The 23,139-nt window shown below is 47.4% G+C and overlaps 1 protein-coding gene across 4 annotated transcripts; it reads left to right on the top strand.

Annotated features, from left to right (window-relative positions):
• Positions 1 to 9: 9 nt before the first annotated feature.
• Positions 10 to 22,185, top strand: ENPP4 (ectonucleotide pyrophosphatase/phosphodiesterase 4). 4 transcript variants are annotated; one of them, XM_073673930.1, is made up of 3 exons: positions 10 to 130; positions 14,888 to 15,929; positions 17,767 to 22,185. In XM_073673930.1, exons 2-3 carry the CDS (start codon positions 14,915 to 14,917, stop codon positions 18,129 to 18,131), a joined length of 1,380 nt encoding a protein of 459 aa, XP_073530031.1. In that variant the 5' UTR covers positions 10 to 130; positions 14,888 to 14,914; the 3' UTR covers positions 18,132 to 22,185. The 4 variants fall into 4 exon arrangements, with proteins under 4 accessions (XP_073530031.1, XP_073530032.1, XP_073530029.1 ...); XM_073673931.1 differs by lacking the exon at positions 10 to 130 and adding an exon at positions 144 to 262; XM_073673928.1 differs by lacking the exon at positions 10 to 130 and adding an exon at positions 167 to 288.
• Positions 22,186 to 23,139: the final 954 nt, after the last annotated feature.

The following is a 23,139-nucleotide window of genomic DNA, read 5'->3' as shown; positions in this document are numbered from 1 at the left end:
TTAACGCCCAGTCACGGGCGTCTCAGCCAATCAGATGAAGCCACCGGACTAGGCTCCTCCTCCTGGCGACTGGAGGCCCTGCCCAGTAAGGTCAGAGGCCGCGGACAGAGTGCGGATATCTGCGCCGGGGGTGAGTACGCAGTGTATGTACGGGGGCCGACAGTGACCGCACTGAGGGGAGGCCGCCTGGCCGGGATGTCCTCCGCTTCCTCTCGGCTCTGCTATACCCGGCACAACGACTTTTGCTCAGTTAGCGTCATGGGTAAAGGTCACATGACGTCACCTGTAGTGAGTGTGGACCTTAAAGGGGCTGTCCACCTTTAAGGATGTATATCTGTTTTGTTTTTATTTATAGGGGACTTTTCACTATTTTCAATCTGTTAAAACTGGCCACCTCATCAAATAGTGACTATAGGTTAGGATTTATGTTATACCCCAAGTGGGCGTTACCAGAGATTTGTCTTTGGGGGCGTGTACTTTTTTCTCTGCATGTGGTTGACCAATCATAAGCAGGTGGCAACACACAGGAGGAAGAAGAACGCACCCCCAAAATAGCAGGTGGCACCTGTGTGACCCATGGTATGACAGACCCTGGTCTCACTGCCGAGCCGTCAGGGTGGGGGCCAATACAGTAGAGCCGTTGAGGGGGTGGCAGCAGAGCTTTCACTGGTTACCAGCACATCTGCGGCTCTCCTTACAGGGCTATCAGCTCAGCTGTACTCCCCTCCCCAACACTGACTGCTGGGATATAAAAGCTGACAGTGTTAGTAATTGTTGCTTTACTCCTGAGAGGAGCTCAGAACAAGACAGGTTAAATAGTTATTACAAACTCTCCCATCAGATCCTCAAAGCAGGCTCACTGATGTATCCTCAGTTCATTCATTCTGCAGCTAGCATTAAATAGTGCAGCACATACACTACAGAATTGGAGAATTTGTTTTTTAGCTGCAATTACATGCATTCTAGTTAAAAAAAAAATTCACCCCAAAGGTGGACAGCCCCTTTAAAAGTAGGACCAGCACCTGGAAAACCCCAGCAAGTGCTGGGGCCTGTGGAGGATGATTCTCTGCCTAGGTTTCCATTGGTGACATTTATGGCATAGATGTGCGGAGGAGGGAGGTCGGGAGCCGCAATGTGCGGAGGGGGGAGGTCGGGAGCCGCAATGTGCGGAGGAGGGAGGGAGGTCGGGAGCCGCAATGTGCGGAGGAGGGAGGGAGGTCGGGAGCCGCAATGTGCGGAGGGGGGAGGTCGGGAGCCGCAATGTGCGGAGGAGGGAGGTCGGGAGCCGCAATGTGCGGAGGAGGGAGGTCGGGAGCCGCAATGTGCGGAGGAGGGAGGTCGGGAGCCGCAATGTGCGGAGGAGGGAGGTCGGGAGCCGCAATGTGCGGAGGAGGGGGCTCGGGAGCCGCAATGTGCGGAGGAGGTAGGTCGGAAGCCGCAATGTGCGGAGGAGGGAGGTCGGGAGCCGCAATGTGCGGAGGAGGGAGGTCGGGAGCCGCAATATGCGGAGGAGGGAGGTCGGGAGCCGCAATGTGCGGAGGAGGGGGGTCGGGAGCCGCAATGTGCGGAGGAGGGGGGTCGGGAGCCGCAATGTGCGGAGGAGGGGGCTCGGGAACCGCAATGTGCGGAGGAGGGAGGTCGGGAGTCGCAATGTGCGGAGGAGGGGGCTCGGGAGCCGCAATGTGCGGAGGAGGGGGCTCGGGAGCCGCAATGTGCGGAGGAGGGGGCTCGGGAGCCGCAATGTGCGGAGGAGGGGGCTCGGGAGCCGCAATGTGCGGAGGAGGGGGCTCGGGAGCCACGATGCGCAACGTCCAAAGAAACATTTAGGAATTGCAGCCATTTTCTACAAAGCCTCCTCATTGCAGGGGCTCAAAAGTAATTGGACAAATTAACTTTACCATAAATAAAATGTTCATTTTGAATATTTAGTAGAGAATCCTCTGCAGCAATGATGGCCTGAAGTCTGGAGGCTATGGACGTCACCAGACGCTGGTTTCCTCCCCTGTGATGCTTTTCTAGAACTTTACTTCAGTTGTTTCATGATTGTGGGTCTCTCTCCCTTTTGTCTTCAGCCTCTGAAATGCTGCTCCATGAACTGAGATCTGGTGATGACTCGGCCATTGCAGAATATTCTTTGCTTTCACAGGATGCTTGGGTCATTGTCAATCTGTCCTGTGAAGCGCCATCCAATCAACGTTGGTGCATTTGGTTGACTCTGAGTAGAAAATCTTGCCCTGTACACACAGGAATCATCGGGCTGTTTCTGCCTTCAGTCACATCATCAGTAAACACCAGTGACCCGGTGCCATTGGAAGCCATGCATGCCCACACCATCACACTGCCTCCACAATGATTTACAGAGGGTATGGAGTGCTTTGGATCAGGAGACGTTCCAAGCCTTCTCCATACTCTCCTCCTCCCATCATTCTGGTACAGGTTGATCTTACTTTGATTTTTCTTGAACTGGGCAGCTTCTTTAGATGTTTTTTTTGGCAAAGTCTAATCTGGACTTCCTATTTTTAAGGCTGATTAATGATTTGCACCTTGCGGTGACCCCTCTGTATTTGCTCTCATGAAGTCTTCTCTTTATGGTAGACTTAGATACTGTTACACCTACTTCCTGGAGTGTTCTTCACATGGGTGGATGTTGTGAAGGGGTTTTTCTTCACCATGGAAAGGATTCTGCGATCATCCACCAGTGTTGTCTTCCATGGACGTCCAGATCTTCCAAACTCACCAGTGCACTCTTTTTTTTTTTTTTTGCAGAATGTATCAAACTGTTGATTTGGCCTCTCCTAACATTTATACTATCCCTCTGATGGATTTCACCTTCTTTTCCAGCCTAATGATGGTCTGTTTCTCTTCCATTGAGAGCTCCTTTGACTGCATGTTGTGGGTTCACAGCAACAGCTTCCAAATGCAAATGCTGCACCCAGCATCAGCTGCAGACCTTTTTACCTGCTTAATTGATGATGAAATAATGAGGAAAAAGCCCATACAGACCATTGAAGAACTTTTCAGATAATTGTCTTATTAGTTTTGATCCCTTTAAAAAGAGTCAGCCCCATATTAAAGAGCAGTAATTCCTAAACCCTTACTCCAATTAGGATGTGACTACCCTCAAATTAAAGCTGAGAGTCTGCACTCTAAGCCCAGATTGATTATATAACTGTATCTTGAATACGTTTTGGTAAACAGTGAAAATGCCAAAACTTGGGTCACTGCCAAAATATTTCTGAACCTAACTATAAGTCATTCTTACCTTCCCTTTACTGGACCTTGGACCTGAATAACAACCTCCTATATTATTCAGGTGCGGCTCACACCAGGAGAAGGTGCAGACATCCAGGGAGAAGTCTATTCCGAGTGATTGTAAATGCCCCAAATTGTATTTACAAGCAGTTTCTGGCTAATAGTCAGATCACTTCAGTTGGGGGTCATAAATGTGATTTTACAGTTAATATCTGCATTGAATGGTCTTTATTTGTGGCATTTTCTTCTCCATTCGAATCCAAAGCTAAATTCTGAATTCCGCCGGGTTCCCTTTACCAGAGAGAAGTGCATTGTGGAAATTGTGGCCGCATTGTTCATCCATCATATGGGGAAGACTGTTCTTCCCTGCTGTGTCACTACCATCACCTTGTATATCCTGCGCTCCGTACTGCCCGTGTCTCTATGTAAATGCTGTGCTGAACCGGATTATTGTGGTAAAGCCGAGCTTCCTCTTTTCAACACCTGAACAAAGGCTTTAATGAGATGCGAGTTGGCACCGGATGTGCGCTCATCGCTCTCTAGCAGTTGGGACCGGATGTGCGCTCACTGCTTTCTGGTAGTTGGCACCGGATGTGCGCTCATCGCTCTCTGGCAGTTAGGACCGGATGTGCGCTCACTGCTTTCTGGTAGTTGGGACCGGATGTGCGCTCACTGCTTTCTGGTAGTTGGCACCGGATGTGCGCTCATCGCTCTCTGGCATTAGGACCGGATGTGCGCTCACTGCTTTCTGGTAGTTGGCACCGGATGTGCGCTCATCGCTCTCTGGCAGTTGGGACCGGATGTGCGCTCATCGCTTTTTGGTAGTTTGGACCGGATGTGCGCTCATCGCTTTCTGATAGTTGGGACCGGATGTGCTCTCATCACTCTCCAGCAGTTGGTACCGGATGTGCGCTCACTGCTTTATGGTAGTTGGGGCCGGATGTGCGCTCACTGCTTTATGGTAGTTGGGGCCGGATGTGCGCTTACTGCTTTCTGGTAGTTGGGGCCAGATGTGAACTCGTCGCTTTCTGGTAGTTGGCGCCGGATGTGTGCTCGTCGCATTCTGGTAGTTGGCGCCGGATGTGTGCTCACTGATTTCTGGTAGTTGGCGCACACGGACCGGATGTGCGCTCATCGCTTTCTGGTAGTTGGGGCCGGATGTGCGCTCACTGCTTCTGCTAGTTGGCGCCGGATGTGCGCTCGTCGCTTTCTGCTAGTTGGCGCCGGATGTGCGCTCGTCGCTTTCTGCTAGTTGGCGCCGGATGTGCGCTCGTCGCTTTCTGCTAGTTGGTGCCGGATGTGCGCTCGTCGCTTTCTGCTAGTTGGCGCCGGATGTGCGCTCGTCGCTTTCTGCTAGTTGGCGCCGGATGTGCGCTCGTCGCCTTCTGCTAGTTGGCGCCGGATGTGCGCTCGTCGCTTTCTTCCAAATGCAAATGCTGCACCCAGCATCAGCTCCAGACCTTTTTACCTGCTTAATTGATGATCAAATAATGAGGGAAAAGCCCATACAACCCATTGAAGAACTTTTCAGATAATTGTCCAATTACTTTTGATCCCTTTAAAAAGAGTCAGCCCCATATTAAAGAGCTATAATTCCTGAACCCTTACTCCAATTAGGATGTAAATACCCTCAAATTAAAGCTGAGAGTCTGCACTCTAAGCCCAGATTGATTATATAACTGTATCTTGAATACGTTTTGGTAAACAGTGAAAATGCCAAAACTTGGGTCACTGCCAAAATATTTCTGAACCTAACTGTAAGTCATTCTCACCTTCCCTTTACTGGACCTTGGACCTGAATAACAACCTCCTATATTATTCAGGTGCGGCTCACACCAGGAGAAGGTGCAGACATCCAGGGAGAAGTCTATTCCGAGTGGTTGTAAATGCCCCAAATTGTATTTACAAGCAGTTTCTGGCTAATAGTCAGATCACTTCAGTTGGGGGTCATAAATGTGATTTTACAGTTAATATCTGCATTGAATGGTCTTTATTTGTGGCATTTTCTTCTCCATTCGAATCCAAAGCTAAATTCTGAATTCCGCCGGGTTCCCTTTACCAGAGAGAAGTGCATTGTGGAAATTGTGGCCGCATTGTTCATCCATCATATGGGGAAGACTGTTCTTCCCTGCTGTGTCACTACCATCACCTTGTATATCCTGCGCTCCGTACTGCCCGTGTCTCTATGTAAATGCTGTGCTGAACCGGATTATTGTGGTAAAGCCGAGCTTCCTCTTTTCAACACCTGAACAAAGGCTTTAATGAGATGCGAGTTGGCACCGGATGTGCGCTCATCGCTCTCTAGCAGTTGGGACCGGATGTGCGCTCACTGCTTTCTGGTAGTTGGCACCGGATGTGCGCTCATCGCTCTCTGGCAGTTAGGACCGGATGTGCGCTCACTGCTTTCTGGTAGTTGGGACCGGATGTGCGCTCACTGCTTTCTGGTAGTTGGCACCGGATGTGCGCTCATCGCTCTCTGGCATTAGGACCGGATGTGCGCTCACTGCTTTCTGGTAGTTGGCACCGGATGTGCGCTCATCGCTCTCTGGCAGTTGGGACCGGATGTGCGCTCATCGCTTTTTGGTAGTTTGGACCGGATGTGCGCTCATCGCTTTCTGATAGTTGGGACCGGATGTGCTCTCATCACTCTCCAGCAGTTGGTACCGGATGTGCGCTCACTGCTTTATGGTAGTTGGGGCCGGAGGTGCGCTCACTGCTTTATGGTAGTTGGGGCCGGATGTGCGCTCACTGCTTTATGGTAGTTGGGGCCGGATGTGCGCTTACTGCTTTCTGGTAGTTGGGGCCAGATGTGAACTCGTCGCTTTCTGGTAGTTGGCGCCGGATGTGTGCTCGTCGCATTCTGGTAGTTGGCGCCGGATGTGTGCTCACTGATTTCTGGTAGTTGGCGCACACGGACCGGATGTGCGCTCATCGCTTTCTGGTAGTTGGGGCCGGATGTGCGCTCACTGCTTCTGGTAGTTGGTGCCGGATGTGCGCTCGTCGCTTTCTGCTAGTTGGCGCCGGATGTGCGCTCGTCGCTTTCTGCTAGTTGGCGCCGGATGTGCGCTCGTCGCTTTCTGCTAGTTGGCGCCGGATGTGCGCTCGTCGCTTTCTGCTAGTTGGCGCCGGATGTGCGCTCGTCGCTTTCTGCTAGTTGGCGCCGGATGTGCGCTCGTCGCTTTCTGCTAGTTGGCGCCGGATGTGCGCTCGTCGCTTTCTGCTAGTTGGCGCCGGATGTGCGCTCGTCGCTTTCTGCTAGTTGGCGCTGGATGTGCGCTCGTCGCCTTCTGCTAGTTGGCGCCGGATGTGCGCTCGTCGCTTTCTTCCAAATGCAAATGCTGCACCCAGCATCAGCTCCAGACCTTTTTACCTGCTTAATTGATGATCAAATAATGAGGGAAAAGCCCATACAACCCATTGAAGAACTTTTCAGATAATTGTCCAATTACTTTTGATCCCTTTAAAAAGAGTCAGCCCCATATTAAAGAGCTATAATTCCTGAACCCTTACTCCAATTAAGATGTGAATACCCTCAAATTAAAGCTGAGAGTCTGCACTCTAAGCCCAGATTGATTATATAACTGTATCTTGAATACGTTTTGGTAAACAGTGAAAATGCCAAAACTTGGGTCACTGCCAAAATATTTCTGAACCTAACTGTAAGTCATTCTCACCTTCCCTTTACTGGACCTTGGACCTGAATAACAACCTCCTATATTATTCAGGTGCGGCTCACACCAGGAGAAGGTGCAGACATCCAGGGAGAAGTCTATTCCGAGTGATTGTAAATGCCCCGAATTGTATTTACAAGTAGTTTCTGGCTAATAGTCAGATCACTTCAGTTGGGGGTCATAAATGTGATTTTACAGTTAATATCTGCATTGAATGGTCTTTATTTGTGGCATTTTCTTCTCCATTCGAATCCAAAGCTAAATTCTGAATTCCGCCGGGTTCCCTTTACCAGAGAGAAGTGCATTGTGGAAATTGTGGCCGCATTGTTCATCCATCATATGGGGAAGACTGTTCTTCCCTGCTGTGTCACTACCATCACCTTGTATATCCTGCGCTCCGTACTGCCCGTGTCTCTATGTAAATGCTGTGCTGAACCGGATTATTGTGGTAAAGCCGAGCTTCCTCTTTTCAACACCTGAACAAAGGCTTTAATGAGATGCGAGTTGGCACCGGATGTGCGCTCATCGCTCTCTAGCAGTTGGGACCGGATGTGCGCTCACTGCTTTCTGGTAGTTGGCACCGGATGTGCGCTCATCGCTCTCTGGCAGTTAGGACCGGATGTGCGCTCACTGCTTTCTGGTAGTTGGGACCGGATGTGCGCTCACTGCTTTCTGGTAGTTGGCACCGGATGTGCGCTCATCGCTCTCTGGCATTAGGACCGGATGTGCGCTCACTGCTTTCTGGTAGTTGGCACCGGATGTGCGCTCATCGCTCTCTGGCAGTTGGGACCGGATGTGCGCTCATCGCTTTTTGGTAGTTTGGACCGGATGTGCGCTCATCGCTTTCTGATAGTTGGGACCGGATGTGCTCTCATCACTCTCCAGCAGTTGGTACCGGATGTGCGCTCACTGCTTTATGGTAGTTGGGGCCGGATGTGCGCTCACTGCTTTATGGTAGTTGGGGCCGGATGTGCGCTCACTGCTTTATGGTAGTTGGGGCCGGATGTGCGCTTACTGCTTTCTGGTAGTTGGGGCCAGATGTGAACTCGTCGCTTTCTGGTAGTTGGCGCCGGATGTGTGCTCGTCGCATTCTGGTAGTTGGCGCCGGATGTGTGCTCACTGATTTCTGGTAGTTGGCGCACACGGACCGGATGTGCGCTCATCGCTTTCTGGTAGTTGGGGCCGGATGTGCGCTCACTGCTTCTGGTAGTTGGTGCCGGATGTGCGCTCGTCGCTTTCTGCTAGTTGGCGCCGGATGTGCGCTCGTCGCTTTCTGCTAGTTGGCGCCGGATGTGCGCTCGTCGCTTTCTGCTAGTTGGCGCCGGATGTGCGCTCGTCGCTTTCTGCTAGTTGGCGCCGGATGTGCGCTCGTCGCTTTCTGCTAGTTGGCGCCGGATGTGCGCTCGTCGCTTTCTGCTAGTTGGCGCCGGATGTGCGCTCGTCGCTTTCTGCTAGTTGGCGCCGGATGTGCGCTCGTCGCTTTCTGCTAGTTGGCGCTGGATGTGCGCTCGTCGCCTTCTGCTAGTTGGCGCCGGATGTGCGCTCGTCGCTTTCTTCCAAATGCAAATGCTGCACCCAGCATCAGCTCCAGACCTTTTTACCTGCTTAATTGATGATCAAATAATGAGGGAAAAGCCCATACAACCCATTGAAGAACTTTTCAGATAATTGTCCAATTACTTTTGATCCCTTTAAAAAGAGTCAGCCCCATATTAAAGAGCTATAATTCCTGAACCCTTACTCCAATTAAGATGTGAATACCCTCAAATTAAAGCTGAGAGTCTGCACTCTAAGCCCAGATTGATTATATAACTGTATCTTGAATACGTTTTGGTAAACAGTGAAAATGCCAAAACTTGGGTCACTGCCAAAATATTTCTGAACCTAACTGTAAGTCATTCTCACCTTCCCTTTACTGGACCTTGGACCTGAATAACAACCTCCTATATTATTCAGGTGCGGCTCACACCAGGAGAAGGTGCAGACATCCAGGGAGAAGTCTATTCCGAGTGATTGTAAATGCCCCGAATTGTATTTACAAGTAGTTTCTGGCTAATAGTCAGATCACTTCAGTTGGGGGTCATAAATGGGATTTTACAGTTAATATCTGCATTGAATGGTCTTTGTGGCATTTTCTTCTCCATTCGCATCCAAAGCTAAATGCAGAATTCCGCCGGGTTCCCTTTACCAGAGAGCAGTGCATTGTGGGAATTGTGGCCGCATTGCTCATCCATCATATGGGGAAGACTGTTCTTCCCTGCTGTGTCACTACCGTCACCTTGTATATCCAGCGCTCCGTATTGCCCGTGTCTCTATGTAAATGCTGTGCTGAACCGGATTATTGTGGTAAAGCCGAGCTTCCTCTTTTCAACACCTGAACAAAGGCTTTAATGAGATGCGAGTCTGGAAATCAACAGCAGGAAGTAGGTAGACGACAGGAACGTAGCAGAGCCTCGTAACAGGTACATTAGGTGCCACCAAGTATATGGCGGATATGCTCATTGCTTTCTGGTAGTTGGCATCGGATGTGCGCTCATCGCTCTCTAGCAGTTGGGACCGGATGTGCGCTCACAGCTTTCTGGTAGTTGGCACCGGATGTGCGCTCATCGCTCTCTAGCAGTTGGGACCGGATGTGCGCTCACTGCTTTCTGGTAGTTGGCACCGGATGTGCGCTTATCGCTCTCTGGCAGTTGGGACCGGATGTGAGCTCATCGCTTTCTGATAGTTGGGACCGAATGTGCGCTCATCGCTCTCTAGCAGTTGGGACCGGATGTGCGCGCACTGCTTTCTGGTAGTTGGCACCGGATTTGCGCTCACTGCTTTCTGGTAGTTGGCGCCAGATGTGCGCTCACTGCTTTCTGGTAGTTGGCGCCAGATGTGCGCTCACTGCTTTCTGGTAGTTGGCGCCGGATGTGCGCTCGTTGTTTTCTGGTATTTGGCGCCGGATGTGCGCTCACTGCTTTCTGGTAGTTAGTGCCGGTTGTGCGCTCGTTGCTTTCTGGTAGTTGGCGTCGGATGTGCTCTCGTTGCTTTCTGGTAGTTGGCGCCGGATGTGCGCTCGTCGCTTTCTGCTAGTTGGAGCCGGATGTGCGCTCGTCGCTTTCTGCTAGTTGGCGCCAGATGTGCGCTTGTTGCTTTCTAACTTCTGGTGGTCGCTAACTTCTTGTACCTGGAGACGGATGGGTAGACCTTTTAACAGAGGTTATAGGTCAGCGCTTTGGAGCTGTTGGTGACATGACGAGGCGCGGTGCTGTCAGAGTGGTTTTCGGGGTGTGGTGTAAAATACCTTCTATATGAGCTCATCCAAACTTCCCATTGCATTTCATAATGATGGACCTGCTTGGAAAGGTTACTCGGTCGTTGCTCTAACATTCTCCATTCTTCTGGGAGGCTGTGGTGCCAGATTTGGAATATGATTATAATATTTTGCAAGAACAGCAGTGAGGTCACAGCAATATTACTATATTATCTATGAAATAAAGAAAAGACAGAAATTTTGCAATTTTCACTCTGGCCACTAGACCGCACACTAAGACTCTTAGCTCTTCTGTAGAAAACAGTTTTCAGCAGTCTCATTATCATTACAGACAGGACTACAATGACTGATAATACCTCTATATATTGTAGATAACACATGATCCACCACTCACAATAGGTGATGTCACAGCTCACCTCCTGTACAAGGACTGATAACACCTCTATATACAGTAGATTACACAGGATCCACCTGTGATGTCATAGCTCACCTCCTCCTCCTCATGTACACTGACTGATAACACAGGATCCACCATACACAATAGATGTCACAGCTTACCTCCTCCTCCTGTATAATGACTGATAACACCTCTATATACAGTAGATAATACAGGATCCACCATTCACAATAGGTGATGTCACAGCTCACCTCCTCCTCCTGTACAATGACTGATAACACCTCTATATACAGTAGATAATACAGGATCCACCATTCGCAATAGGTGATGTCACAGCTCACCTCTTCCTCCTGTACAATGACTGATAACACCTCTATATACAGTATATAACACAGGATCCACCATTCACAATAGATGATGTCACAGCTCACCTCCTCCTCCTGTCAAACAAAATAAATTTAACATTAGGTCGTTTTTGTTTCCTAATTACGTTGATTAATGTCACTGTCTTGTACTGGTTCTTATACTGGTTCTGTCATGTTGTAAACTGGAATTTCTTGTTATAAGTTTTCATTTAACAGCAAGTGCAGAATGTTACTCCTGATCGTCCGGTTTGTTGGTCTTCAGGCTCTTTAGACACAACATAACTGGATGGTAATAGCAGCAGATTGTTACTTATCAGGGGTTTATGGTCCGGCTGTAAAAGAGGTTTTAACTCTTTTAAAACTCTTTTCCCATTAATTCTCATTCTGCACAGTAGTAGTCTGTAACCAGTGTCTTTCCAGCTGTAGTCAGACTCCCAGCATGGCTTGTGACTGTCAGCTGTTGCTGAGAGTTGTTGTATTAGTGGGGAGTTATAGTTACTTATGAAATGAATGTAAGCTGGGAATCTAGAAATAGTGTATAATGAGTGGGAGCTGAGTAATGTGCAGATTGCGTAGCTAAAATGGGTATATACTGGATGTAACGTTTGTGTGATCTTCTCATCTAGACTAGGTATGGAATGGGTGAGCCGGGCATCTAGAATCTGTATGGAGTGGGTGAGCCGGGCATCTAGAATCTGTATGGAGTGGGTGAGCTGGGCATCTAGAATCTGTATGGAATGGGTAAGAGACGGGTGTCTAGAATCTGTATGGAATGGGTGAGCCGGACGTCTAGAATCTGTATGGAATGGGTGAGCCGGACGTCTAGAATCTGTATGGAATGGGTGAGCCGGGCGTCTAGAATCTGTATGGAGTGGGTGAGCCGGGCATCTAGAATCTGTATGGAATGGGTAAGAGCTGGGCGTCTAGAATCTGTATGGAATGGGTGAGCCGGACGTCTAGAATCTGTATGGAATGGGTGAGCCGGGCATCTAGAATCTGTATGGAGTGGGTGAGCCGGGCATCTAGAATCTGTATGGAATGGGTAAGAGCTGGGCGTCTAGAATCTGCATGGAATGGGTGTAATATGGGCGTCTGGAATCTGCATGGAATGGGTGTAATCTGGGCGTCTAGAATCTGCATGGAATGGGTGTAATCTGGGCGTCTGGAATCTGTATGGATTGGGTGTAATCTGGGCGTCTAGAATCTGCATGGAATGGGTGTAATCTGGGCGTCTAGAATCTGTATGGAATGGGTGAGCCGGACGTCTAGAATCTGTATGGAATGGGTAAGAGCTGGGCGTCTAGAATCTGTATGGAATGGGTAAGAGCTGGGCGTCTAGAATCTGTATGGAATGGGTGAGCTGGGCATCTAGATTCTGTATGGAATGGGTGAGCTGGGTATCTAGAATCTGTATGGAATGGGTGAGCCGGGCGTCTAGAATCTGTATGGAATGGGTGAGCCGGGCGTCTAGAATCTGTATGGAATGGGTGAGCTGGGCGTCTAGAATCTGTATGGAATGGGTGAGCCGGACGTCTAGAATCTGTATGGAATGGGTGAGCTGGGCGTCTAGAATCTGTATAGAATGGGTGAGCTGGGCGTCTAGAATCTGTATGGAATGGGTGAGCCTGACGTCTAGAATCTGTATGGAATGGGTGAGCCGGGCGTCTAGAATCTGTATGGAATGGGTGAGCCGGGCGTCTAGAATCTGCATGGAATGGGTGAGCCGGGCGTCTAGAATCTGTATGGAGTGGGTGAGCCGGGCATCTAGAATCTGTATGGAATGGGTAAGAGCTGGGCGTCTAGAATCTGTATGGAGTGGGTGAGCCGGGCGTCTAGAATCTGTATGGATTGGGTGTAATCTGGGCGTCTAGAATCTGCATGGAATGGGTGTAATATGGGCGTCTGGAATCTGCATGGAATGGGTGTAATCTGGGCGTCTAGAATCTGCATGGAATGGGTGTAATCTGGGCGTCTGGAATCTGTATGGATTGGGTGTAATCTGGGCGTCTAGAATCTGCATGGAATGGGTGAGCCGGGCGTCTAGAATCTGTATGGAGTGGGTGAGCTGGGCATCTAGAATCTGTATGGAATGGGTAAGAGCTGGGCGTCTAGAATCTGTATGGAGTGGGTGAGCCGGGCGTCTAGAATCTGTATGGAATGGGTGAGCCGGACGTCTAGAATCTGTATGGAATGGGTGAGCCGGACGTCTAGAATCTGTATGGAATGGGTGAGCTGGGCGTCTAGAATCTGTATGGATTGGGTGTAATCTGGGCGTCTAGAATCTGCATGGAATGGGTGTAATATGGGCGTCTAGAATCTGCATGGAATGGGTGTAATCTGGGCGTCTAGAATCTGCATGGAATGGGTGTAATCTGGGCGTCTGGAATCTGTATGGATTGGGTGTAATCTGGGCGTCTAGAATCTGCATGGAATGGGTGTAATCTGAGCGTCTAGAATCTGTATGGATTGGGTGAGCTGGGCGTCTAGAATCTGTATGGAATGGGTGAGCTGGGCGTCTAGAATCTGTATGGAATGGGTAAGAGCTGGGCGTCTAGAATCTGTATGGAATGGGTGAGCCGGGCGTCTAGAATCTGTATGGAATGGGTGAGCTGGGCGTCTAGAATCTGTATGGAATGGGTGAGCTGGGCGTCTAGAATCTGTATGGAATGGGTGAGCTGGGCGTCTAGAATCTGTATGGATTGGGTGAGCTGGGCGTCTAGAATCTGTATGGATTGGGTGTAATCTGGGCATCTAGAATCTGTATGGAATGGGTGAGCTGGGCATCTAGAATCTGTATGGAATGGGTGAGCTGGGCGTCTAGAATCTGTATGGAATGGGTGAGCTGGGCATCTAGAATCTGTATGGAATGGGTGAGCTGGGCATCTAGAATCTGTATGGAATGGGTGAGCTGGGCATCTAGAATCTGTATGGAATGGGTGAGCTGGGCATCTAGAATCTGTATGGAATGGGTGAGCTGGGCATCTAGAATCTGTATGGAATGGGTGAGCTGGGCGTCTAGAATCTGTATGGATTGGGTGTAATCTGGGCATCTAGAATCTGTATGGAATGGGTGAGCTGGGCATCTAGAATCTGTATGGAATGGGTGAGCTGGGCGTCTAGAATCTGTATGGAATGGGTAAGAGCTAGGCGTCTAGAATCTGTATGGATTGGGTGTAATTTGGGCGTCTAGAATCTGTATGGTTTGGTTGTAATTTGGGCGTCTAGAATCTGTATGGATTGGGTGTAATTTGGGCGTCTAGAATCTGTATGGATTGGGTGTAATCTGGGCATCTAGAATCTGTATGGTTTGGTTGTAATTTGGGTGTCTAGAATCTGTATGGATTGGGTGTAATCTAGGCGTCTAGAATCTGTATGGATTGGGTGTAATTTGGGCGTCTAGAATCTGTATGGTTTGGTTGTAATTTGGGCGTCTAGAATCTGTATGGATTGGGTGTAATTTGGGCGTCTAGAATCTGTATGGATTGGGTGTAATCTGGGCATCTAGAATCTGTATGGTTTGGTTGTAATTTGGGTGTCTAGAATCTGTATGGATTGGGTGTAATCTGGGCATCTAGAATCTGTATGGAATGGGTGAGCTGGGCATCTAGAATCTGTATGGAATGGGTGAGCTGGGCGTCTAGAATCTGTATGGAATGGGTAAGAGCTAGGCGTCTAGAATCTGTATGGATTGGGTGTAATTTGGGCGTCTAGAATCTGTATGGATTGGGTGTAATCTGGGCATCTAGAATCTGTATGGTTTGGTTGTAATTTGGGCGTCTAGAATCTGTATGGATTGGGTGTAATCTAGGCGTCTAGAATCTGTATGGATTGGATGAGTACAATCTAAGCAATTCTGATTCGTACTTCGGATAAATTGGTCATTGAGAACAGATTCCACATTTTGTTCCTGTATCTTTATAACCTGTGATTTCCTGTTTTCTTTCAGATACTGTTCTCCAGAAGGATATTCAGGATGCATTTCTTGGTGCTGGTGCTCACCCTGCTGCATGGCATTGCCATGTGCTCCGGAGAACCGTCCGGTAACACGGCTTACCCCCGGCTGATCCTTGTGTCTTTTGATGGATTCAGAGCTGACTATTTATTGAACTACTCGCTGCCCAGCTTGCAGGAGTTTATCGATGATGGCGTCCTGGTGAGAGAAGTCAAGAACGTCTTCATCACGAAGACCTTCCCCAATCATTATTCCATCGTGACTGGTCTATATGCTGAGAGCCACGGGATTGTGGCCAACTCCATGTATGACAAGAACACTAATCAGATCTTCAATGTGGGCAACATGAGCTCCAAGACCAACCCGGTTTGGTGGAACGAAGCTACCCCTATCTGGGTGACAAACCAGCGTGCAGGACGGAGGAGTGGCTCCGCCATGTGGCCGGGGTCTGACGTGCAAATCCAGAACATCACTGTTGACAACTTCCTACCCTACGATATGTTAGTGAGCTTTGAGGAACGGGTGGCTAACATCACCACCTGGTTCACCCGGGCTAATGACCCCATCAACTTCGCAACTTTGTATTTTCATGAACCCGACAAGAGCGGACACAAGTACGGACCCGAAGACAAAGAAAATATGAAAGACGTGTTGAAGACGGTGGACGGTTACATAGGACACTTGGTGGCCAAGCTGAAGGAGGCCAAGCTTTGGGATACGGTGAATGTGATAATCACCAGTGACCATGGAATGACCCAGTGCTCCAAGGACAGAGTCATTATGCTGGATGAATGTATCGGCCGAGGAAACTACACCTTGGTGGATCAGACTCCCGTTGCAGCCATTTTGCCTCTTAAAGGTGATACGAATGAGGTCTACAACCTGCTGAAGAACTGCAGCCATCACATGAAGGTCTACCTGAAAGAAGACATCCCGGATGAGTACCACTACAAGAAGAACAGCCGCATCCAGCCCATAATCCTGGTGGCCGATGAGGGCTGGACCATCGTGCAGAACGCATCCGCTGAAGTAGCATGTAAGTCGTGACCTGTGCCTCTGTAATTATGGCTCAGATATTGCATACACCTCCAATCCCTTGTGGATCGGGCGATTTCTTTTTTTTTGTTTTTTTATTTTCTTTTTTAAAAAAATTTTTCGGGTTTTTGTTTTGTTTTTTTCTTTGCCCTTTTGTGTTTTTTTTTTCCTCCTTACCAGAGCCATAACTTTTTTTATTTTATTTATTTCTCTGTTCACACAGCTGTATTAGGATTTTTTTTTTTTTTTTGCGGGACAAATTTGTAGTTTTGCGCACCATTCATTGTAACATTTAAAATGGAAAAAAATCCACGTGCGGTAAAGTTTTTAAAAAACAAAAAATACAGTTCCGCCATGTATTTTTGAGGAGGCTTTTATGGCATTAATTCTATGGTAAGTATTTTCCAGGTTAGTGTGAGTATACCGATGCCAGACTTGCATAGATTTTTTTTTTCTTCTTTTAAGTGGAGAAAATGAAATGAAGACGTTTTAAAAAAAAAAAAAAATTCTTGGTTTGTGCCACCATATTTTTGAGACCCATAACTTTTTTTCTTCTCTCATCAGTTGAGTGGTGGGCTTTTTGTCTGTTTGTTTCTTTTTCTATATACAGTTGTGCTCCAAAGTTTACATACCCCGGCAGAATTTTTCCTTTCTTGGCCTTGTTTCAGAGAATATGAATAATAACAAAAAACCTTTTTCTCCACTCTTGGTTATTGGTTGGGTGAAGTCATTTATTGTAAGACTACTGTGTTTTCTCTTTTTAAATCTTAATGACAGCCAAAAACATCCAAATGACTCCGATCAAAAATTTACGTACCCCTGTTCCTAATACCGTGTATTGCCCCCTTTAATATCAATGACAGCTTGAAGTCTTTTGTGGTAGTTGTGGATGAGGTTCTTTATTTTCTCAGATGGTAAAGCTGCCTATTCTTCATGGCAAAAAGCCTCCAGTTCCTGTAAATTCCTGGGCTGCATAGCATGAACTGCGCGCTTGAGATCTCCCCAGAGTGGCTCAATGATACTGAGGTCAGGAGACTGAGATGACCACTCCAGAACCTTCACTTTGTTCTGCTGTAGCCAATGACAGGTCGACTTGGCCTTGTGTTTTGGATCGTTGTCATGTTGGAACTTCCAAGTATGTCCCATGTGCAGCTTCCGGGCTGATGAGTGCAAATGGCGGAGTTCCCCAAAGCACTGTGCATAGGCAGTAAAAAAATAAGTGACCCTCCACAAACAAAATTATGTTAACTAAATACCCTTTATTATTTATCATATTTTTTGCACTGTGCGATTTATCCATTTACTTCCAGCTATTTGGGTATTTTGCTTGCCTTTGGTTTTTCTCTGTCTAGTGGCCTTGCGTGAACATGCATTTACATTTTGCATGCACATCAATTTATGTTTCAGTTCAGACTCCCAGGTTTTTTCTTTGTAGTTTAGTGTGCTTCAGTGCATATACGGGAGTGGCCGCCCTTTGTCTGAGCTGAAAGGTTCATTCTGCTTCACAGGTCTATGCTTCTACTAGGGGTTCAGTCTCTCTGCCCTTATCCATATGTATGTCACTTGACAAATGGTAAGGTTTTAATATTAGAGTTAGGACTGTCCCATAAGGGTTACCGTGACGTTGCGGGATGGCTTTTACATTATTTTGATCAAAATTATGTTGACTAAATACCCTTTATTATTTATCATTATTTTTATGCACTGGCGATTTTATCCATTTACTTCCAGTTATATGGGTATTTTGCTTGTCTTTTGTTTTCCTCCACAAACAATGTTCATTCAAAAACGTGATGAGATTTTTCCCAATGATTATTATTATTATTTTTACCTTGCAGCGGGAAATCACGGCTATAACAACAGCCTGCGGAGCATGCACCCTTTCCTGGCCGCCCACGGACCCGCCTTCCACAGGGGAGTGAAGATGAGCACCATCAACAGCGTGGACATCTATCCCATGATGTGCCACATCCTCGGGCTGAAGGCCGAAGCCAACAACGGCTCCCTGTCCAACACCAACTGCCTGCTGACCGACAAGTGGTGCATCCAGGTCCCGGAGGCCATCGGCATCGTCTTGGGCGGCATCCTGGTCCTGGCCTCCATTAGCTGCGTGATAATAATGCTGCTGAAGAAGAAGATGCCCTCCGCACGACAGTTTGCGCGGCTGCGGTTCCAGGACGACGACGATCCTTTAATTGACTGAGGTCCAGGGTGAAGGTGGTGCCGCTATTTAACCCTTTCTCCCTGCGGAAACCATTAGGAGCCTATTTATATTTTTAAAATTGTAGTAAAACCGCTGATCTTTGGTGCCATGATTTTTGAACACTGCAGCAAAAAAAAACCCACGATCTTAGAAAATCGCAGTAAAAAAAAAATGTTAGGGGAGATTTATTTAAAAAAACATAAGCCATTTTTTGACACTCCTTGGTTGGATTCATTTGTTTAAAAGGATCTTCCCATCTTTGCCAAAAATGCCTGGTAGGTTCAGTAATGGGATCCCTAATAATCCTGAAAAGGAAAGGGATGCAGTGATAATTTAGTGCTGCATTACCTTCACAGCAGCGCTCCCGACCACTACAAATTGTGGAAACCACAACACAGCCGTATACAATGGCCGGCTGTAGTCTCCTGTATGCTGGGTGGCCGGGAGCGCTGCTGTGCAGCACTGAGACACCATTATGTCCCTTCTTTGCTCAAGACCAGAGTCTAATATTATGGTATATTCCAGTGATTCAGCCTCTTTTTATGAGATGGGATGTGTCACTTTTGGAAATGCTAAATAATTTATGCTGCTTTACAAGCTGTATTATACTCCCAGAGCTGCATTCACAGTTTTTCTGGGAACCATCGAGTCTACAGATACTGTAGTACTTGCATAGCTGTCCTCTTATAATGCTGTTTGTGCCCGTCCTGGATACGATGACTGTTCATTTGTGCACTGAATGCTGGGAGATTTCAGCTCTGAAGCACGGAGAATAGTGAATTCATCTCGAGACTATCATACAGGCTTGTCACTCTTGCCACGTATGACCATTGCCTTTTCTAGAAAACATAAAGTCAGCTTGTACCTAATGGATCGGAGCGGAGTCTGACTGAGAAGTGAGGGCGACTAGTGCCCTCTAGCTAGGTAGTACTGAACTGATCGTAGCAGCACTTTAGGGCCGGCACTGAACGTGAGGTGTGCGTTTGCTTGAAAGCTATAGAGGGAGAATTTCTTTCAGCAGAGTGGCCCCATATGGGTATTTATTGAATACAGCAGGGAGTCCCCTTTAAGGATATATATATTGCTAAATGTTAATCTTTTTTTCTTAATCCTATTCTCTTCTGTGTGTGATTTATACAGATTTATAGATGTATATAGCTTTATACCGCCTCTAGACTGCTATACCGATTTTTTTTTTTTTTTATATATAAAGTGCCTTTTTTTCAAAATTGTCGAGAGGCACTTCTCCCTACAGAGGAACGTAGCGCCGCACAAGATGGAGGAACACTGTGACCAGCGTCGTCTCACTGCCAGTTTTCATAGTACCACCTCAGTCCGACAAAGCTAAAACTTCCAAGAAAGCATGCTTGGACAATGCTGAGAGTTGTAGTGATGAAGCTGTCCACACTTTCTATGCCTTAGGAAATGTAAAGAAAACTTTTTTTATATGTTATAATGCTGCCGATCGATGGGGATTTGGGTCCTGAGACCCCCATTACTGATGGATGGAAACAGCACTCTGAAGCAGGCAGCGGACCCCACCTTTCCATTGAGCGCGCACACCGCCTGTGCAGGAGCCCACTAAGTCAGAGCAGAGTTTTGACCGATGGGTGAGGGGCTCAGGACCCCGTCCCCACGGATCAGCAGCACTATAAAGCCCCTATAATATGTAAGAAGAAATGTTATGTCGCGCTATGCAGTAAGTACAGAAGCCTGGAGATTATAGCTACAGTTTTTGTACAGAATAGTTTTGCACATTGAATTATACTACAACTCCCATCATTCTGTAAGATGATTCCTGCAATATGAAATTGTCTTCCGTCTCGACATGCATGTGATATCACACTGACCTAACCCCTGAGCAGCGCAGTGCTCTGCAACCTGCGACTAAAGGGGTTTGCAGGAAAGAAAAACCAGCAGGGGCACACACCTGTCCATGAGCCTTGTCTGATCTAGATGCAGTACCACACACGGCCTATGTACAGCTGTGGCGCTGCAGTACCACACATAGCCTGTGCACAGCTGTGGCGCTGCACATCTAAGCTGCAGTACCACACACGGCCTATGCACAGCTTTGGCGCTGCAGTACCACGAACGGCCTGTGCACAGCTGTGGCGCTGCACATCTAAGCTGCAGTACCACACACGGCCTATGCACAGCTTTGGCGCTGCAGTACCACGAACGGCCTGTGCACAGCTGTGGTGCTGAAGATCTAAGCTGCAGTATCAGACACGGCCTGTGCACAGCTGTGGTGCTGCAGGTCTAAGCTGCAGTACCACACACGGCCTATCCACAGCTGTGGCACTGCAGTACCACACATGGCCTGTGCACAGCTGTGGCACTGCAGATCTAAGCTGCAGTACCACTCATAACCTTTGCATAGCTGTGGTGCTGAAGTTCTAAGCTGCAGTACCACACACAGCCTCTGCACAGCTGTGGCACTGCAGGTCTAAGCTGCAGTACCACACATGGCCTGTGCACAGTTGTGGCGCTGCAGATCTAATCTGCATTACCACACCCGGCCTATCCACATCTGTGGCGGTACAGTACCATTCATAACCTGGGTACAGCTGTGGCGGTGCAGATCTAAGCTGCAGTACCACACTCTGCCTGTGCACAGCGGTGGCGCTGCTTTTGGAACAAAGCCGTGATGTTTTACTCAACCTGACCTCCCATTACAGAGGCACTAAATCAACCTCTTTTGTATCAGAAAGGCAGCACAGCGACAATCCGGATGAATTGCAGCCTATTCAGGTTAGAAACAGGAAGGCGGACAAGCCGACCCTCCGGGCGGAGGACAGCCGATGTAATTTCCAATATATACAAAGACGTTAAAAAATGCTGCAGTTCATAGATTAGTGACAGTACTTTTTTTTTTTCTAAACTAGCACCACTCTTATCCATGTAACCTAAATGAAGCTGAGCTGCAATACCAAGCATAGCCTGTGTACCAGAGTGGCGCTATTTCCAGGGAAAAAAAAACAACACTTTTTTTCCCCCCCACATACACTTCCTCTGTATTGTCTCAAAGCGACAAGTCTATGAGAATGTATTGCTTTCATGGCATGCTGGTACTTGTAGTATAAGACCACCAGGCACAGACCACTGACTTGGCATGTAGCACTTTGTGTAGGTTTTATGAATAGTGCGTCACTTCTGGCCACTGCTTGGTTCGGCCTTAGGTGTCACGTCATTACTGTATGTCACCATATTATATAACCTTTATGTAGGAATGAATTATGGGTAATCTCTGCCACGGACTAGTCCACGGACAGTAAGGCACTGCTCTGAGGCTATAGCGGGAAGTAGATGTCGTCTCTTCCAGTAATATTTATCATAATGATAGGAGAGTAAGCCGAGGCCAGAAACATCTGTCAGCAGCTTATCTCCCCTGAGCGGAAAAGGATTGGGCATGTTGAAATCCATCAGCCTGATCTTTCTCTTAGCTTCAGGAGGGGAGTGGTGGAGGGAGTCAGGACCCCACCATACCTTTTTTTTTCTCCACTTTTGGTTTACGATTTGTACAAATGAGTCCCTAGATTAGCACGATGTCTACGACGCTCCATATGGTTTTATGGGGGGGGAATGATAAAGGGAAATCGACCACGTCTGAAATCCTAAGAGAAACTTTTTGTATGTTTGCTGTGAGCCGTCCCTACACGGTTCATTTTATTTGCACATGGCGTGTAATAGCAGATTAATGGACGTGGGGGCGCTGTACCCTTTGAAGGCAGCAACTGAAAGCTGTCCATAGATTTGGTGATCTTCTGGCCAAATCAGCCGATACCGATCAGCGTCAGAGAGTAGTTTTACATTAGGATTTTTTGGTCGAGGATTTTAAAGCAGATTTTGCTCCAAAAACCACATAAAAATAACACATGCAATACTCTTTTGAATAAGATTCCTATTGATTCTATGGGTAAAAAAAGCTATTCTTATGTCCAAATTCATTTTTTTTTTTTCATTTCCAAAAATAACTAAGATTATTTTAAGAATATTTGAAGAGGGTTTTTTTTTTTTTATGTTCATACAGAATTAATTGGAGGCAGACAAATCAGACATCGATTTCTATACAAATCCGCTTAAGGAATTGGGGTTTTTTTTGAAAAGTATTTTATATCGGACATGATTTTTGAAGGGGTTTTTTTTATTTTATTTTTTTGCAATCTTTTGACTTGACAGTTAAAAGGGTATTTCTAGCTCAAAGATCCTTTCCCAATATGTAATAGGTGTAATAATGTTAGCAAATACCTCCAATTAAAAATGTATTGTTCTTCTGATTCACCGTGTCTTTCCTCATGTGCAGGGCATTGCTGCAGCTTAGGTATCCATGGTTATGACCACTGATATAGTGACAGTTGGTTGCTTGTGGTTCTAACCATGGATACCTAAGCTACTGCAATGCCCTGCACATGGGGTAAGCGACATGGCTAATCAGAAGAACTATACTACATTTCTAATTGGAGGTATTTGCTAATATTATTATTATTATTATTACATCTATTACATATTGGGATAGGATCTTGGAGATGGGGATACCCCTTAATGGGCAGATCGATTCACGGGAATCTGGTCCATCAGCCAGGTCAGTAGGTCGCTGGACTAGAGACTCACAAATCTCTTACCTTACAGGATTCCTGGAACGGCATTTGATTAGCCTGCCTGGAATGATGACGTATCGTCAGGCCAGGTAATCGAAAGCCGCACCGGGGATCTTGAAAGGTAAGAGATTCGCGAGCCTCTCACCCAGAGATTGATGACGAGGCCGATGGATTGGAGTCCTGCGAATCAGTCGGTCTATTTCTATTCTATGTCTGACTTTTTTCATGGGAAATAACCAGATACAGCAGCGCCAGCAGTAACGTCACCAGCTACGATGCTCTACATGTCTCCGTCTCTTCCTGATTGTGTGATTCTACCCGATAGGAGCCAGTTACCTGTAAAGAAACTATAATGTAATGTTGTCTATAGAAGCGCTGATCTGGGGGGATTTAATGTGGTGGGGGGT

Source organism: Phyllobates terribilis, unplaced genomic scaffold (genome assembly GCF_046119375.1).
Source record: "Phyllobates terribilis strain yellow unplaced genomic scaffold, ASM4611937v1 Scaffold_3__8_contigs__length_932513732, whole genome shotgun sequence".
In the NCBI taxonomy this organism is placed as follows: domain Eukaryota; kingdom Metazoa; phylum Chordata; class Amphibia; order Anura; family Dendrobatidae; genus Phyllobates; species Phyllobates terribilis.
This window is presented reverse-complemented; position numbering and strand designations above follow the sequence as displayed.